Genomic DNA, 19,694 nt, shown 5'->3' on the forward strand with positions numbered 1-19,694 from the left:
ATGGAGAAAAGGAATGAATTTTGCGTAACTAGGTTCTTCATACAACCACTGTTGCCTGTAGTATTTCTACAGCAGCTGATTCTAATGACTATTACATGGAAGCAGTAATTAATTGTAGGGTTACAAATTACCTGTTCCATGTGACAGTTGTTGTCTAATGAAGTTTGATGTACCTGGCAGAGATAGATGAGGGCACAATTTGCCCCTAGACACTTCAGTTGTTCCATTGTAACTAAGGCCCAGAAAGCATCATGACTTAACAAAAACTCTTGGGGAAAACAAAGTATTTTTCATGTTGCCTCTGTGAAATACAGCCTTACTCCAGGGATCTTTGATTCTCTTTTGCCTCTCTATATGTATAAGTAAAATGCAAATAATGCAAGATCATGTAATACAGCACCAAGTCATAAGCAAAGCTGTGAAATTTGCTGCTGTTCAATGGCAGTTGATAGTAGATGTTGCCAAGGCCTAGTCCAATGTCCACTATGGACTTGAATCTGAGCATGGAGACCGGTAACCCTGGAAGAAAGTGACTCTACTTCTGTTCACAGTTCAGTTTCTTGTGTCAGATTTAGGTCAACCACTCTGTAAAATGGGAGAGAGAGAGAGAGAGATATTGTACCAAACAGCTCGCTCACTAGTAGAGATCTAACTGGAATTGAGAAGCAGCAATGGCACTGAGAGATGACCATAGAAGAGAGAGTTTTCAGAGACTTACTTTGGTGTTTCACACATCGGTTACCATTTAGCCAGCCGAGAGCATCCACTGACAGCTCTCTCACAGCATGCCAGACAAATCAGACAAATGTAATACAGAAACTGAAAACAGTAAGCGTCTTAAATGAAAATCAACGACCATTAACTCATTAAGTCAGATTAAGTCTGCACAGAATTGTCAGAATAAATTGCGTGTGGAGGAGTATCAAAGACATAATTAAGGTATTTATAAAAAGAGCAGGAAGAATTATGGGTCATCAGGACACAAGCCTTTTTCCTCCTTTTACCCCGGTCCTTCAAAACAAGGGGACAGCTTTAGGTAAAGCAAAGTGAGTATGTATAAGGAGTCAAGATCTAGGATAAGAGGAAATATTATGGTAAGAAATGTGCATTGGACTTAAATTAGCGTAGCTTTTTCATACCAATTAGCACCACTCATTCTCCTGATCTGACTCTCTCAAGAGCATGTGCCAACCCCAACTCTGTCCATTCTATGACTTATGGCAACACTATTTTTGTTGTAATGCTTCCAAAAATGCTCTTTTGTTAGAAGAACATATTTGCTCATTTAATAGCTGAGCCTATACACTGTATGCAGTCATAATTGTCCCCCTACTTGTGACAAAAAGATAACTTCAGTTTTAAAACAGACACTGGTGTTGGGTTTGCTTTAGGTAAAGGACAAGAATACTTATGGAAAATTGTGGCCATTATAAGAACAAATACAGTATGCTCCAGCAAAATATCAATTAGAAGCATCATTGTGCTAAATGAAGATGCTCAATTTTTACTCTAGAAACTATAAGCAACTGTCTCTGTGAACCTATGGAGACTTTAAACCTACTTTGTTGCCTTGTGTTCGTATTTGAAGTAACAAGGTCAACCCTAATCGGACTGCTCATGTTCCTTGTATTTTCAATGAACAGTTATATGCTGCTGATAAATTTTTCCTAAGTACCTTTCTCTCTTTATTCAAAAAAGACAAGCAATCCATGTTATTTATACAATTTCTCTTAAGATCTTAATTCTACACTGATCAATTGCTATTCCAAATTTCTGTTAGAACCAGGAACAGCAGTCATTCCATATTGCTGATATTAAGACTCGTGTTTTCATTTTGTAGGGATTTGAGTGACTCAGCATCACATTCCTCATGATTAGGAAACATTTTGTAATTTCACTTTACGATATATCAATAAAATTTTATCTTTCCCTTAATGTGCCCTTCTGAGATGGGCTTCTCATAAAACACATTTGTGTGCTGCTGATTTAGCCATAGTTCTCTTGCTGATTTTTTCCACTGCTCAACACACTTATCATTAATGTAAACGCCATCAACTCTTACTCCCACCTCAGCTAAGAATCTGACTGAAAAGCAAAGACTGGAATAAATTTCTACTTTAGGAAGAAAATAACTGCTTAGGAAGAAAATTACTTAAGAGAAAAAAATCCCAAAACAGCAACAGCCGTTGCTGTATGAGATTAAGAAATTTACAAATCCAGGAAGTACAGACTATAGCTTATTTAAGACGGTCAGACATTCTAGTTCAAAAATATTGGGGTTGTTCTTCCTAGATTTTTGTACCAGTTTAATCAAAGCCAATGCAGAAATATGACTACACCTGCCCCCTTCTTTTGTCTGTATTCTCAGCACCTACTGAACCACTTCTATCCCATTTCCTCTTGACAGAGTCAGATATTGCTTCTGTCTCTGTTTCATTGCGCAGTTAAGTGGCTGATCTGTCTTCCTCAGTACATTTTCAGCATCCTGTTGTTCTAACTTATCTCCAGAACACCTGGGCCCAAGAGAAAATAAGAAAGGAGAAGCAAAGAGAGGTGCTACTGGGTGATGGGTAATGCCAGGAGAAAGCAAGTTCAATGCAAATTAAAAGAAACTGATGCAAATGTATTGCAGGATGAATTAGGCTGGATATGGAAGCATAGCAGAACACGGGTAAAGATTTGAACTTTGGCCCCTGCTCCCAGGCACTGCTATATAATTCTCAATCACTGTATAATGACAAACAACAGCTCTTACTGACAGCAGTCTATTTCAGGTAAAGAGGGCTGTGCAAAGGCAAAGCTATGGCTTTGAATCTTCCCAGGCAGGGAAGGGCACTGAGCTGAGACTCCCATACTTTGAACAAGTGCTCGAACACCGACCTAAAGAAGAAAAAAGAACGTGCTGCCAGTTTTGAAAGCAGTTATATGTATTATGGAAAGCCAAACCTGAACTCTGGAGCAACTTAAGATTTCAGAGGAGAAAGAGAGGATCATCCTAGCAGGACCTATGCTCTGAGCTGCTTTGCCCTATCAAGACTGAGGTGCTTTCTGGATATGCTGAAAATCTTTCATTACTTGGGGGACTTTAAAGTTCAATATTAAAGGAAATATGGTAATTTTAATGGACAGTTGAGTTGAGATTTTGAGGATATAATTTGGATTTATGTGTCTGCAATCCCCTCAGTAATTTCTTTTGCATCTCAGTTCATGACCATACAAGAAGTCTACTCTAAATTCTTTGGATCTTTGATGCAACCAAGATTGCAATTGTTCCTATGCTCTTTTAGGCTTTGGATTGGCAGCTTTCCATGCAGTCAGATATCCATGGGCTTTACCAGTGTTTCTGAGCCAGTTTTCAGAACAGACACCATATATCTTAATATATTGATGATGAATAATAAGAGATATACAGATCTGTTTTTGCTTTCAAGAAGGTCTAAGGTTAAAAATAGCAAAATTTGCTTTACATAACAGACCAAGAATTAAATTCAGGCTCTTTTCTGTATGCTAACAGCAGCAACACATAGAAGATTCACTCATTGGCTCATATATCAAGACACACTGTCTCAATTGTTTGTGCCTTTCACAAGATAGCCTTAAAATAGAACTCCGATTCTGATGTATTCAGAATAAAAATTAAAAAAAAGATGAAAAATCCTATTTGTAAATAATACTAGAAGTATTCGGAGAGCCAAGCAGAAAATCCAGCATTTAATTTTAAAATAAAGCTAGAATTTAAAGGAAGATAAACCAAAAAAGTTTACACTTAAATTTTATTTAGCATTCCCATTCATGTAATATTTGCCCAGTGAAAACATTTATGAGTTAAACTGTATTCCAATATTAGTGAAAGAATGTATTTTTTTTTGTCTTGCAGAAGGAACACGCAAAGGTCAGCAACTGTAATCAAGGTCAGAATTTCTCCTGACTCTTGTTCTCTTCATACAGGAGGTCATTTAAAACACTGCTCTGTTTGAGAGCTTTGAGATTGCATATATCTTCACTTACAACAGGGATATCTTCATTCTGATCCCCGGTTATCAGATCTTCACTGTCTGACAGCGTACACAGGAGTGTATCATTTTCATACGTAGGAAAATAATACCTGAAAGCAACAAGGCATAATTACTAGAGTGTCACATATTTTGTTTGAAAGAGGCAGAGCATATTTTATGACATTAGATTTTAAAAAAGGAAAAATGAGAAAGTCTGGAATGAGTAAACAGCACACCCAAAAAATCAACTAGCATGTAGATCTTAGAAGAGTCATACAGAAGAGTTGGCAACAGACAAGTACTTCCCCCTATTTCTTCACCTGTATGTTGTCATAACTGAGGCCACAGATCCAGATTTGTCCCACAACAAATGCTGACTGAGGTGTTTGAGTCAGAACACTCCCTGTGCTCTACCACCTATGGCATCATCCCCCAGACCTATTCAGCCTACTTAAAATCTGAATCAGTGTTATGGTGTGCTCTCTCTCTATTTGCTATGGAGAAAACTAAGGGTAAACAACCAACTTATTTTGATGCCTAAAGTTAGGTAGACATTATGCATATATCTATATTAGACATGCAAAAGAAGGGGTTTGGTTTGGTTCCAGAACTGTATGCCCAGAGCGTATCTTTACTAGCAATGAAATATGTGCGAGATGCCCATCCCAGGCATGATCTGCATCTGTGTAGAGAGCTAACAGCTGGAAAAATCTCATGCCTACAAGTGGGGCATTTGAGATGTCACTTCGGTGCATAGATTCAATCTTGGTTCCACCAGGAGGGAAAGTGCTCTGAGTGCACTATCTATGCTTTTCATCATTCACTGCACAACTGCAAATACAGGCAAAACACGATTTTGCAACAATAAACTTCTCTAGCATACTGAGTTGACAGTGCAGACACAATTTATGGGAATAGTGCATCCTGGATGCAACTAGAAGAGCAGTACCACATTTTCATTTTAGCTTCAGACAGTACAAGGATTTATAATTCTGAGTAGTTTTGAGACCACTTATTATTTTATCTGGGCCAGTAGAGGTGGGGAGCTCAGGGCACTGTTGCACTGGCAAAAACCAGAGGTTTCAACTTCTGTTTTACAGACATTATCAAGTAACAGTATAAATGCTGGAAGAAACATGTGCCCTTACTGTGGCTGATCCCATGTAGACCTGGCTGGCAGGAATGTAATGTGTTTCATCTCTTCCATATGACTTATCAATCCTCCTTTAGACTGAAATTTCTCCTGGCAGTTGTAACAACGACAATGATGGACTTCTCTTCTGATGAAGTTCACTAGCTTTACTTGCTGATAAAAGTTCAAACCTGGGAGAGATGGCAGCGAACAAGCACTTGAGGAACACAAGACTTAATTTACAAATGCTTTCTTGGATTAAGCATAAAGATTGGTAAGGGTTTACTGAAGACCAGCACTGCCTGAATGCTGTAACTTAGCAAATTAACTGAACAAATGCTTTTTCCCAGCTGCAGGGGAACTAGCCCTTCTTTTAATGTAAAAATTGCAAATACCTTGCTTCCTTTCAGTCTATAGCAGAAAGGAAACGTTGGCCAAACACAGCTTAGAGCACGGTCTTCTAATTTGCAAGCAAGTCTTAACAACAACAACAACAACAATAATAATATAAATTATTATTATTATTATTATGGTCCAGCAGCCAGACCTGGGACTCATAGAGTGGGTATTTGTAGAAGCTACTCTGTAAAAGAATCCAATGGTTTTAAAGAAAATATCATACATCCTCGGCACTAACAACAGTTCCAGAAAAATAAAGTGTTCTTGGTGTTCTTCTATAAGTTGGCAGAACAGTTTCCATAATGGAAAAGTTAAATATCTGAACAAAAATCAAATTGATACAGTTGTTTTCCACTATTCTTATGATGTCGTTTTCTCCACACTAGTGGCAAATGCTGACAATTAGAGCGTCTCTTACTCACCATGCTCTGACTTTATTTTAGGAAAGTCAAATCCATGTGATTCCTGGAGGAAAAAAAAAGGAAAGAATAAAATCTCTCATTTCCACTACTTCTACTATTCCAAGTTAAAACAGCTCAGCTTTTCATAGACTGACAAAGACATGCAGGTAGACATGCAGACACTAATACATGAAACAAACTCTCAAAAGTTTTGTTTCATCAGAAACTTTCATATTCTCTTAAACTGCAACACTCCTGCTACGTAGTCTATTAAAACTGAAACACAGATGCTAACCATCAAATGTATTAAATTATCAAGTCACTATAATATTCAAGATGCTATATAAAGAGCTGTGTATCGTCTGTTCCAGTCTTCACATTCAGAAGTAATAGCTAGTCATACTCTCCATGTAAAACTTGACTCCTCTGCATATTTTAAAGAACAGATGCTGGAGATGCATGCAGTACTTCAGTTCTGCGCTAAAGAGGGCATTCTAATGCAGCAGCTGATTTGATCTTAACAAAGATGCTACAATCTTACTGTTCAATTCCAAAGTGATGAAAGAACTGATATTTAAAACAAGTCTTACCTGCATGTGAAGATACAATTTTTCTGTGGTGTCTGCTTGTTGTTCACAGAACAGGCAAACTGCACATGCAGGATGCTCTTCCCAGTCAGACCAGTCTCTTATTAAGAATCAAAAAGATTCAATTAATTGTGGAAAAAAAAAGAGACATTCTGTGAAAGCACTTTAGATTCTGCATTCACAGGACTAGAACTAAATCCAGAGAAACTGAATACTTTAAAGGGGTAGAAGAGACAGCGTGGATTTATAGCTGGATACACTATTAGAATCTGGTTTACAGTCTAAAAAAATTACAAATTCAAGAATAACTGACCAGGTACTGTTGTGTAATTCCCGTGCAGACAGACAGTAAGTCCTACTTGAATTTGCCTGCACTAACAAACAGGATCTTCACTTCAGTTCCTATCCAGTTTGGCAAGTCATCAAATATTGCATTCAGTGTTTAGTTTTATAAGGTCTTTTAAAATTCTTTTATACCTTTCTAATCTTTTAATACACCAGCCAAAGACATAACCATCAGGCAGAGTTCACTCTAAGTATTATTTACTTATCAAATATTATTATTCTTGAAAGACATTCTAATTTATGCTACATCTAGACATGCAGACAGAGAATACTTTACCACCACATCTATTTAGAACTCCAATACTGCTGAGAGAGAGACATATTATTGCAACCAAGTATAATCAAGTAAAATTAAGCTCAAGTCACAGACAGAACCAGGAAAGTCAGGGGCCCTGATACCCACAAGTTACTTCCTGCTTATTCAATTCTCTACGGCCAAGGAAGCCACCTCTGCAGTGATCTGAGGGCCTGGACTGCAGAAGAACGCAGAGGAGAGGTGGATGTGGCCCACAATCAGCACTGTTGAGAATTTCCTTCAAGATCCTGTTACCAGACTTTTTCATATAATTTCTTTCTCATGCTGACATTTTTGATGCTTACTCTTGATTTTTAAATTGGAGCAAAACCCGTTCAACCATTTTTTTAGTACAAAAGTAAAAAAAACAACCATTTTGCCTGCATCATTACAAATCCAAAAGACTGCTGTTTGAGCTATATGCAAACGAAAAATAGGCTTGTGGTTCAAATATGAAATTTACAGCCCTTGCTGTGGAGAAATGACTTTGATGAGAACAATTTGGAGTTGATTTGATTGCCTTAAATGAATTTTAACTGTGTATGCACAGCATTTTCTCTGTAACTACTTTCAACAACAACAGTCTTGCAAGTCTTTATAGTGGGCACATAAGTAACTCTTACTCTTCTAGGTTATCTAGTAATTCCCGGTCATCCTCTGACTGCACTTCCTCCCAGGACTTTCCAAATTCCTGGGGAGAAAAAAAGAAAAGAAAGAGAAAAAAACATTTCCTGATTCACATCACATTTTATGTATCAACTGAATGAACATCTAGGAAGTCACAATCAACATCTTATTTTGGATCACTTTGGTATTTCTGTGAGTTAAAGGTAGTCATACAACACTGCTTTAGTAATAATTTTTAAAATAACAATTTGTTTTGTCTTTTAATGGGGTATTCCCCACTCTGAATCTGGGAAAAAGATGATTTGGCACAGAGCTCTCAAGAAGAGGATCCAAGCTCTCTGTAAAACTAGAGCATTGCAACACTACCAAGATGTTCCCAAGGTGGGTATGTTACCACTGTCTCAAGTTTGCCATCACACTTGCTCAATCCAATCTGCCTACCTTGCCCTTCATGCAGCATATGCTGCTTAAACAATGCAGCTATCACACCTGTGACTTTAGCTGGCATAGCTACACCAGTCAGTGCTCGCACCTTGTACAAGGTTATGTCAGTAAAAACACATGGTGTAAACATAGCTAGAGAGTACTCCAGAAAGACAGTATGAGCCAGGGCATAGATCTCTGAGCTAGACTCGAGTTTCTCTTCCATCCTCTTGTCAGATGTGAATGTAAGCACATCTGTTCATGGCGTTCTATTCTTCCTTTTACTTTTTGTGTTGTTTATTTATATCTTAAAGACCTTCAGCATAAAGTATATCAGAATACATTTGTGCAGCATTCAGCACAATGGCAAGCACTCTCAGCATGACTGTGATATAAATAACAGGCAATAAAAAGCTGAAGCACTTTACTGAAATACCAGCAGGGATCTTTAGCTAGTGTTTTTCTTTCCTCCGATTCTTCCTGCCTTTAAAAATAAACAAGAGCAAACTAACCAGTAAGAAAAATAGTATTTTTGAACTCGTACTTTTGATGGGTGTGAAGGATTCACACAGATCATAGTTGATGATCTTGTCTCCATTAAAAAAAGAGCAGGTAATAAAAAGATCATTCTTTCATTTATTTCATTCACATATTCCCTCTGATAAATATATTTAATAACATCCTTAGTAGCAAGTGTTATTATTGCCTTTATGGTTGTTTGAAAAAAGAAGGAAAAGATATCCATCATATAACAATTTAATGAGAATTTTCAAAGCTGTTAGTGTCTATCAGGTAAACGATAAACAAATGTCTCTAGACAGCTCTAAACATAATGTCATCATATATTATAGAATGAAAATTCCATAATTAATTCAGTGATGCTACATGGTAGTGTGTAAACTCTCTGAGTTACAGGGGAGACTCGTTAATGTCACCATTACTGTGAGATAACATGAAGCCATTAACACCTCTCACCACATGTTCTCCCAGCTGCACGCTAGTTTCCTATGGCTGTTAATGTTAACACCTTAATGAGAGGATAGTGGCTCACCACCACTGCAAAATGAAGACAAATGCTTACAATTTTTCCTCTTACCAGCTTGAACTATATGTGCACAAAAGACTATGTTCAAAACCGCAGCCAATAATAAGCTTCACCTTTTAATTGAAGGTGAAAGGGGAAAACCACGCACAAGCTTTGTTATTGCTGCTGTTTCTTTATGGTGTTTCAGTTAAGAAGGCAGAGAAGGATCTTGTAAGAGGTCTCTGTTTCCCTTATCTATTTATATTCAGAGGAGGAAAAAAAAAGGAAAAAGGAAAAAGGTAATCAGTTCTCGTGTCACTGGAAAATTGCACAGTGAATGGATAACTAGGGACACTGTGATGAAAGTGCCAAGATACTGAAGCTGAGCAATTGGGTGGGAAAGAGTTCTTAAAAAAATTCTTAAAGCTCTTCCAGTTTTTTAAATTTTTCTTTTTTAAAAAACACTTTTTCAGTTCTAGAGCTTCACGGGCATCTGGGACCACGGGTGCCTTTGTTAAGTATTCAACTTCCCTTGCTCTTTCATCCAAGATGCAAAAGCTCCCAGCAATCATCTCTAGAGATTCCCAAGAAATCCTTAACAAAACCAGAGGAAAAACTAGACTTGACATTGGTAATAGTTCAAACAGTAGAAAATGCATCATTAAAAAAACTGCAGGCCTTGCTATATATCCAAGGAAAACCAACTTTTATTTTAAATACTTGCTATGTACCTCACAGAGAGGATGATCCTATAGAAAAGAGAGGAGAGCATGCAAATATGTGTAATTTGATTATTTCCTCTTCGAAAATGAAGTCTAAATGCATAGAGGTGAATTGCCTCACCGACAATTTACCTTCTCAACTTGAGTGCAGTTTTAAAGGTTCTACAGGGAGAAGGTCTGTGTGCTTCACTGAGGCAATATACCCCAACTTGATAAGTGCTGAGATGGGAGAAACTAGAAACAGCAGCTGGTATCTCAAGTAGTTTTCCCAAAAGAGCAGTTACTGAACTACATGTGAATAGAGTTCTAGGCCCGTGGAGCTCAGAAGCTCCAAACAGATGCTGCCTTCCCCTGCAAATTTCCTCTTGCCCTTCTTCTCACCTGACTTACTGCGATCATCTGAATTGTTTTATATTGCTGCAGAACTCGAGATGCTTTATCACATAGAAGAGATGGTCTTACCCCAACATAAGTTAATAGACACTGGATGAATTTCAATATGAAGCGTTTCCCCATCTGGGGGATTTTATTAAGTCCTGAACTACCACCAACTGCTGAAGGGTTTCCCTTTACTATTTTAGAAAATATACACTGCGTAAGTCAAAACAAACTAAATAAAAATAGTAACCCCCATAACAAAATATTCTTCCCCCGGCCCCCAACAGATGATAACAATGATTTAGGGCTTGGCAATAAGGAGAAAACATTTTTTTATCCTTGAGGAAAAGTAAAGGCTTTATGAAACAAGTTTTCTAGTAAGTAATAAGTACCATTTTTCAGCTGTCTAGCTTAGTCATAAGCGCATTCACTATAGTAATGTTACATTACTACAGATACATGCCATTAGTCAATTTGAAAATAAACATCTGTGCTTCCTACAAAGGATACTCTATACTTAAAGTGCTGCTGATAACAATCGGGTGAACACAGAAGGGAAGGCCCTGTCAGTCTGGGTCTGCCTCATTTCCTTGGGCTGTGAGTAAGAGAGTTTTAATACTGCCTTCTGTTCTTTTATGGCCTCCAGCAGGCACCACAGCCTACAAAGTTCTTTCCTCTCCATTTTCACTTGGCTCTTTGTGCAAGGTGAGTCATGGGGCCACAGGCTAACACAGGCACAGAAGCAAGAAAATTAGGTTGGAAGTTTTTTTGGAGAAAAGTAAGGTACCCTACATATATATCTTGGATGCACTGTTGCTCAGTTCTTCACCCTTTACTATCAGGTGGTCTTTTTCAATTTATACTTCAAGCCTTTCCAAATAGGATTGGTATCGTCTTCCATACTTACACAATATTGACAAAAGACCTCCAAATCCACTGGGGAAGTGACCCCACTGCCTTTCAAGTCATTTGCATCATTTGCATAACTGCAAAACTCCCACTCTAAGTCAATGTAACTATCTAATAATAAACTTTCAATATTTTCTTATGAAAGGTATCTATCACGCTGTCGTGGTTTAACCCCAGCCAGCAACTAAGCACCACGCAGCTGCTCACTCACTCCCCCCCTATCCAGTGGGATGGGGGAGAAAATCGGGAAAAAGAAGTAAAACTCGTGGGTTGAGATAAGAATGGTTTAATAGAACAGAAAAGAAGAAACTAATAATGATAATGATAACACTAATAAAATGACAACAGCAATAATAAAAGGATTGGAATGTACAAATGATGTGCAGGGCAATTGCTCACCACCCGCCGACTGACACCCAGCCAGTCCCCGAGCTGCGATTCCCCGCCCCGTCAATGATATGGGGACAGACAAATCGAACCAGCTTGTAGGTCATGACACAAGTCATAGAAAGTCTCAGAATACCAAAATATTTACAAAGGAATTTACACTTATATTATTCACTGCTATGCCAAATTGGAAATTTAGGGGAAGGAATTACCAACACACAAACATAAAATGCAAGTTATGTTATGAAAACAGATCCTCACAACTGCACTAAAAACACAAGTGAAGCCAAAAGCAGAATGGAGGGAAAGGAAGAAGGCAGGCAAGCCTACTGCTCTAAATGAAATCAGTGGGAGCTCTGCCATCAGCTTAAAAACACAAGTAAGAACTGGCCAGAAGATCATGAGGCAATTCAGCAGACATTCTCAGGACATCTGAACAAAAAGCCCTTAAAACCTCTGAGTACAAAAGCCACAAAATAAAGGAAACTGCCAGTTCCAGCTTAACAGTACTATTTTACGCAGTGCTTGGTAAAGATATTATGTAATGGAAAATTATAAAAAAGGGGCAATAATGTCTGTAAGATGGTTGTAATAAAGAACTATCCATTTTAAATAGCTTAAGACCCAGCTGCTGATAGAAAAGCTTTATGGTGCACATCCTAAAAGTAAAGTGGATAAGACTGTGATAATATTGATGTTTATCATTAGAGACCTACTTGGTCTTACAGTCTCTTTATGATGAAAACAAACTTGATCAAACTGGCATACAAGATCATCTTAGTTACATTCTCAAAATTCAAACTTTTCTGTGAAAATATACAAAAACCAGACAAATTGTACACCTACATCTTTAGGTCAAGATGAATTCAGTAGTAAATTTTGAAACAGTACATCTGTTGTTTCAGATAAGATATGTAATCCATGTCTGTGTCTGTGAAATTGTATCATTCTCCTGGACATTTAGAGCAATGTGAAGCACGGATCTTTAAGACTCATTGAGAAGCCAGTAAAGCTTGATAGTACACATTAGAAAAAATATCCTCTAGTAAGTTGTGAGGTCCTGAGGGAGAGGAAGCAAAATCACTACATCAAGTCATTACAGAAAGCAGACCTTGCATAACATCTAGAATTCACTGAATATAGACTCAGCTCGAAAAAAAAGCATCCTATCACATTAATATAATCTACTGTAGACTACATATGTACAGTAGAGAATAACGTTTTTTCTCCTTACATGTAAAGGCCAATCTACTGAACCCCCAGCGAACAAATTAAAGTTCTTCCTTTTAATCTTTTTCTCCTTTGTGCAAAAATAAAGGGTTTATGAAAGGCTATTTTGAAAGCAAACACATTCTACTATGTAGGAACTATCCTAAAAATTTCATGTTAATGAAAAATTTAATCTCATAAAAATTAGTGTGCAAATACACATTTTATAGCAAACTATTTTATAAGTGCTTAAGACAGAGTTATTAGTCTGTTTTTAATCCTTTATTCCAAAAAAATCCTTTCTTTAAAAGAAGAAATGTCAGCAGGTCTGATGTGGCTACAGTTTGAAGGATCAGAAAGAACATAGTGAAAGACAACTGAAAACGTGTGGAAGAAAACATGGCTGTAGCAGAGCATATAGAGCCGGACAAAGAATTGTGATCATTCAAAGTATGCCCCAGAAGAAGCACTGACAGCACACTTGTAAAAACCTTAAACATGCAGACCCCCCCTGCCCAATTTCAAACAATTTGGTGGTTTGACATATCTTATTTGAATTATATTTACCATCCTCTGTCTGTAATAGCAAGGACCTGAACAATATATCTCTAAGTGATGCTAAGTGATCAACACCTGAATTGGTTCAAGCTGGCACAAGAAGTTATTCTGCAAAGTCCTGCGCAGAATACCAGCAATAACTAAAGAGGAACATGGCCCTGACTTAAGCACTGTCCTGTAATTGCCCATACTGTTTAATAGTTTGCATGTTCTGTGGCCACGCCAGCAGCGCTACCCAGACAATGCTTGGATGTAGTTCAGGAAGCAGATCATTCTCAGTAGACAGCGTGGACAAGGCCACCAGTTTTGGAGCAACTGGAGAGAGGGGGAAAAGAGGTTAGGCATACCAATATTAGTCTTGCTATTATATTTACTTTGGCATATTCTCCTTATTAAAATGACATGGCCACTGTGTCTGCACTGATGTTATGACCTCCCTGCATGTCGCAAATTTCTGAAGGAGTATCACATGGTTCCCTGTGCTTCTGGGCAGTCATCTAGCTCAATTTCCCAATCAAAGCTGGGACAGATTAAAATCTGAACAATGAATGCAAATCAGAGACAGAAGGTAATCTAAAGAGGATGCTGTGTTCTGAAAACATAAGATTACCTGCAGGACTAGCAGAGAGGAATGAAAATATTAAAATCACTTAAAACAAAGTTAAATTCAAGTCTGTTAACTTGGAAGGAAGAAGTGAATGCTCAGTTCTGTTGAGGAGCTAAGAAAATCTACGCTGCAGAACTTCACAACTTTTTCCCAACTATGCAGCAAGTATAGGTCAGTTTTTAAAGCAGTAATATTTGAATATCTAGAAAAGAAAATATAGGTCAAAGATCTTTGGTCTTTGGAAGGAAAGTATACAGGATCACAGAGGAAATTCACTCCATCTTGGGTAGAAGGGACTTGGCAGAGCATTAAACATACAACTTTTTGGTTTTAGTACTAGAGTAAAACCCATGGAAAGAAATTAAAGTGAAAGAGTAGGTAAGACAGTCAAGGATGCCTAATTATACCCTGGATATTAACATAAGTAGCAGGCACAAAGACTAGTTCAGGTGAAATATAGTTATTTCTGGGATAGAATGGAACAACTTTTGAAGTAGGTCCTATATTCCTGGGTTGAAGATAGCAAGTGAAAATCTGTTACATGCACATGCATACACACTCTTGAAGGTCTGAGATAAAAAATATTAATACCTAGCAACATACACCTACCTGGAGGCTAAAAAAGAACACTTACTTTTTCTTTCATCTATGTATCTTTCATTTTCCTCCTCTTTGCATTTAATTTATACTCTGAAGAGCACTTCCAGCTTAAGGTTTGTAGAAAACAAGCTCAAAGCCAATAGCATTTAAGTTAGACCGCCATTTACTTCATTACTCTATCTCATTTTCCCTTCTGGTTATTAAGCAGAGACTGAGCACTAATGACATGATGATTAGCGTCTCTTCAAGCTGCAGTCTTGCATCTCTCAAAATCAATTCTCAACAACAAATGTTTACTATTCCTTAGTTTAACAATTATCCAGAATATCATACCATAAATGAGCATCTTTCTTAAGAGTCCTTCACTCGATTTTTGACCTTTGTACTAATTGCTGGTTTGGAATTACTCACTTTTAACAAGATATTGTCTGTATCTCTTTAGTCAATTTACTAATTGTTCATAGAACCACTTACCAAGTAATTAATGATATAAAATTTGTCATATTCTTTGTTTTTGGCATTGATTCTGCGATGCTGCTTCTTTCTCATGTGATCTTTAAGTGTGTTTTTGTCTCTGAAGACTTTTTCACAGTATAAACACTGCAAACTAAGATAAAAAGGTAAATAGGTCAACATGTTAAAATGAAAATAGTACAAGCTAATATCCTTAAATAAGTTGGAGATATATACAGTAAGATTAATCCTAAGCATGTGAGAGAGCAAACTAAATGAAAAAGAAAGTTTATTTGGAAAAAAAGGTACAATGTAATCTTAGATCACAGTAGAATCAATCAAGCACAGAGATGACAAAAATGACACAAAATGAAAATATAGATAATAAAAAAGTTTACTGTTTGCCCCACATGCAAAGTGGGAGAAAAGTCTGATTACCCAAAATTGTCCTACCAGGGCTACTGATTGGTCAACATGTGAACTCTTAACTCAGCATGCACTTATACTGGCATCCAATCCACCAGTAACTGTTTCTTTGTAATTTAGAGTGAAAAAACCTGAACTCTGAATGTGCTACATATCTTTAAAAACAATTTAAATTAGCTAAACAGAAAGTTTGGTACTTCTAACTCAACAGGGAGGCTAAATGAAAGTTTGCCAGGGTGATCAATGGGTTTTGAAATCCTGAGAAATGAAATTTAGTAAATAAATTCATATATACACACATGTGTATATATAAAATAATTCATGTATATGTATGTACATACATGAATTATTATATATATACACACATTACTTGAGAACGTGAAAATATTCATTAACAAATGAGAATTCTACCACAGTATGTGTGCAGTCTTAAACTCTCTATTACGAGTACTATAAAATATTTGTTCTCTCCACTGTAGTATCAACTGACACCTGAAAGTTGAGACTATAAAGCATTAAGTCAAGTCTGTTGACTCAGACAGTGGCCTATGAGGACAGTAATCTGTATTTCAGCCTAAATGGGAGATTCTCCCTGAAATAGATGATGGTAATTTTTTTCTGGCAGAGACATAGCAGAGCCCTGATCTTACAAGAATATCTTTGTTTAATGGATGCAGGTCTTGAGCCTCTAGTTAGCCAAGATGCTAAAACATTTTTCTTATAAGTGATGGCTTACATATCCTACCAAGATGGAGACAGTTTCTTGGGCTGTTTGAAAAATTATCTCCACAGGGGGATGGGGAAAACCCCTAGAAAATAATTCCTCATGAAATAAAAATTTTCTATCTGTGGCATTATATTTTTGTACCGGAGATGCTGGCTAGCAGGAAAAACAATTTGATGGGAGGGATAAGCGACAGCACTTTAAGACACAAAACCCATGGATATTAAAAAAATGCAGTGGCTCTGAATTAAAATGGTCACCTACTTTATTTTTCCTTTACTCACAGATGAAAGCATGCTTGATTGTACAGTCAGAACGAATTTTAACAGTGTCTGGGTCAGGCCTTTCTGTGATTTCCCCAGGGTTTAAGATACAGATGTTAAAGAAGAAAATTATTTTCTTACTCAAGCATTTGCCCCCCCAAAGACCATTAATATTGTGCCTAGGAGGTCTGTACCTACACCCTGGAAACTCTCATACTCCTTCAGCAAAGGTGCATCCAGATTCCCCTCAGCTCTCGTGTGGAGCAGCAATTCAGGATTCTCAGTATCTTTTTGCCTTCTGTAACATTTAGGCTTACTGTTAAGGAAACTTTGAGTTCTCCTTGTGCTTGCAGCCTCAAAATCTAAATATTGCCTTGTTGGTGAATCATAGGTCCAATGGTAGAATATGTCTATGAATTTTAATATCTGCTTTGCTCCACCTCCTGACAGCAAAGTTTTTGCTCTACTTGTGAAAGGCATTCCCAGGAAGAATATGTAATGCTTTTCCTCAGCATACACAATGTAGTCATGCTATTTGCCTGAAACAAGTTTTTTTCCTTTTAGTAATATTTTCAGGTACTACTCTACTAGCATAGCTATTAAGTTTATTATTAGCAGTAGGGGGAGTGGCCTTTCACTGCTTTGGAAGCCATGTCAGCATGTGTATTACCTACAGAGGACTGGCTTTGAGAAACCTCCATCTAAACGAAAGCTTCAGGTCCTACTGATAAATAGTAAAGCTGCAATTTATCAGTGAGGACGGTAACTCAGTGCATTGGGCAACACCAATGATAACAGTGCTAAAGGCATTCTTAATACATCTTAATTTCTGGAAAAAGTTAACATGTATCTATTGTGACTGCACATTCTTTGTAAGGCCCAAGACTAAATTAGAGAGCACTGTTGCCTTTTCTGTCCTTTGAACCTCTTTTTTTTTTTCTTTTTTTTTTCCAAATGTACAAACCAATGAATCCTAAATTTACTTGTAAGGATATTTAAACTGATTTCCATATCCCAATTTTCACAAATCCCAGTGTTCTGTGGCTTTTCATAACTAAGCCTAAGATTTAGGCAAATTTCTCCTGCAGTCTTTGATTACAGATTGTATTAAATTCTAATAAACTTGTTAAAGATACAGTTTCACTCTTAAGGATGTACATTTTCTGCTAGAGCCCAATTTACATTTGCAGCATACTTCATATTGTCCCATTTAGGAAATCCATAAAGGGCACTTAAATTCTTGCAAAGGGAACTCAAAGTGAAGAGTTTCTTGCTCTTTGCTACCCAAGTTCTTCTCCCAAATTCCCTTTTTAACTTCTTCAGCCACCTCAGGTTTACGTGTTTCTGAGGCAGCACATACATTGGCTTTCCCCTTCCGCTCTGGGATGTACTCTGTAAGCAGTAGAGAAGGGAGACACCAAACACCCTACGTTATCGATATGCAGAGAGGCAAACGAAGATTGGCATAAGAACGCTTCATTCAGCAATTAAAGAGATGTTTAGCAAAAAGATTGTTATGATGAGAAAGAAGAACATTAACAGTTATGAGAAAAAGGGACGTGCTGTTACTGATGCCAATGAAAATTGTGCACAATGCATAACAACTGAAATACTGTGTGTGACACCATTTTTCCAGGAAACATATACTATGAATTATTATGAATTAGCTTTCAATGAGTCAACAAAAAGCCTTCTAAGAGCACTCACAATAAACTTATACCCTCTCTTTGTTTCTTCTTAAGTAACCAGAAATGTTGAATTAATTTTAACTCAACTTATTTCCAAGGTTAAAAGATATATGACCTAAGTCCTTTAAAAAAAACCAAAAACCTACTTACTTGTCAAGCTTCTCCTGTAATACAGTCAAAAACTCACAGCAATTCACAATGTTATCTGGTAGCCCAATGTTAAAACCATGCTCTCTTGCCATATGATTCAGAAGGACAGATCTACAAAAGACATTCAAAAAGAACATTACATATGAGAATTATTCAATTAGTGACTTGAAATAAACCAATTGCTCTAAAAATGCATGAAAGTCAACATTAAATAAACCATAACAGTGTTGCTGCCACTGCTAGAAAAGTAGGAATGCAACTTTATTGAAATAAGTCTTCAATTTCAGCTCTGCTGTACATTCAGTAATATTTCAACTGCTTAATCCACATGCATGAAATATAACCCTTTAAACAAAAATTACAATATAGTTTATTTTGACCCTCAGTTAGCAAAGCTCATTTATTAACTTGAATAAGCAAATCTCATGTTTCAAATAACCGTCTTGAGAAACGTTCTAAAAAGCCATTTGTCAGTTTTCTCTATGCTGGTTAACAAAGCAGAAATTCTTAGGTGTGATATGCTTTTACATCAGTATTGCTTCACACACAGCACTAAAAACACAAATGGCACTCAAAAATACGCATGAACAAACATAAAGGATGTTCGAGTAAGTTATTTTTCTAATAGAGGTACACTCGTTAATTCCTTAGGTGCTTCAACTTCTGCATTTGGGGACTAAAGAAACATCCAAGTGTTAAAACTGCTGAGCCTTTCTTTTACCACAGTCCAGGCATGATTTTCAAATCACGTATTCTGTGAGACCCAAGAGTAAGAGAGGATGAATTTCTTGGGGGCCGAATGATGTGAACTTCAATACACCAGGCAGTAAAGAGAACAGGACACTCACACAACTTTGGGACGTGACCCCAGGTTCTGCTACCCTTCCAAAGTACCAGAACTACCCATGCAAACAGACATTCAGGGATAAGACTCAACCTCTCCAGCTGAAACAGATGCACTGTGTAAAACCAAATTTTCATTGGAGCAAGCACTTGAATGCAACTCCTGCTTGCACTTGACTGATGCAAAGCACTCCATTCTCACTCTAATTTTCGTGCCCTTTTTTTCATTCAATCTTCAAATTCAGACTGGTTTGGTGAGGTTTAAGCAGGAAAATGTATAACTGCATAGAAATATTTTTTAACAGCCATGCTGGCTTAAACAGTTCTCTTTGCCACTAAAATAACTGCTGAAAAACTGTCTCTTTAAAATGGTTCAGCTCCCAACTCCAGCTTACTGGAGTAAGTGTAGTATAAAAAGTTGCATTGGAATAATTAAAGAATTGAGAAGCCGGAGGGGGTCTATTTAAAATGGCACTGCAGTTGAAAGAAATACTTAAACCATACCTTAAAATGAATTCTATCTTCTAAGTCCTACCATTAGGCAGTAAC

At 37.2% G+C, this 19,694-nt stretch overlaps 1 protein-coding gene across 1 annotated transcript in view; it reads right to left on the reverse strand.

Moving 5' to 3' along the window:
- Positions 1-3,762: 3,762 nt before the first annotated feature.
- Positions 3,763-19,694, reverse strand: part of ZNF277 (zinc finger protein 277) — a 33,738-nt gene continuing 17,806 nt past the window's right edge. The window contains exons 5-11 of the mRNA XM_010574029.1: positions 18,303-18,413; positions 15,073-15,205; positions 7,778-7,845; positions 6,518-6,614; positions 5,949-5,991; positions 5,144-5,318; positions 3,763-4,105 (exon numbers count right to left, since the gene is read on the reverse strand). Coding sequence (XP_010572331.1) covers positions 3,913-4,105; positions 5,144-5,318; positions 5,949-5,991; positions 6,518-6,614; positions 7,778-7,845; positions 15,073-15,205; positions 18,303-18,413 — 820 coding nt within the window. The 3' untranslated portion in view covers positions 3,763-3,912. The remainder of the gene's footprint in view (positions 4,106-5,143; positions 5,319-5,948; positions 5,992-6,517; positions 6,615-7,777; positions 7,846-15,072; positions 15,206-18,302; positions 18,414-19,694) is intronic.

The sequence above is a fragment of the Haliaeetus leucocephalus genome, unplaced genomic scaffold (genome assembly GCF_000737465.1).
Source record: "Haliaeetus leucocephalus isolate CR32 unplaced genomic scaffold, Haliaeetus_leucocephalus-4.0 Scaffold406, whole genome shotgun sequence".
Lineage (NCBI taxonomy): Eukaryota > Metazoa > Chordata > Aves > Accipitriformes > Accipitridae > Haliaeetus > Haliaeetus leucocephalus.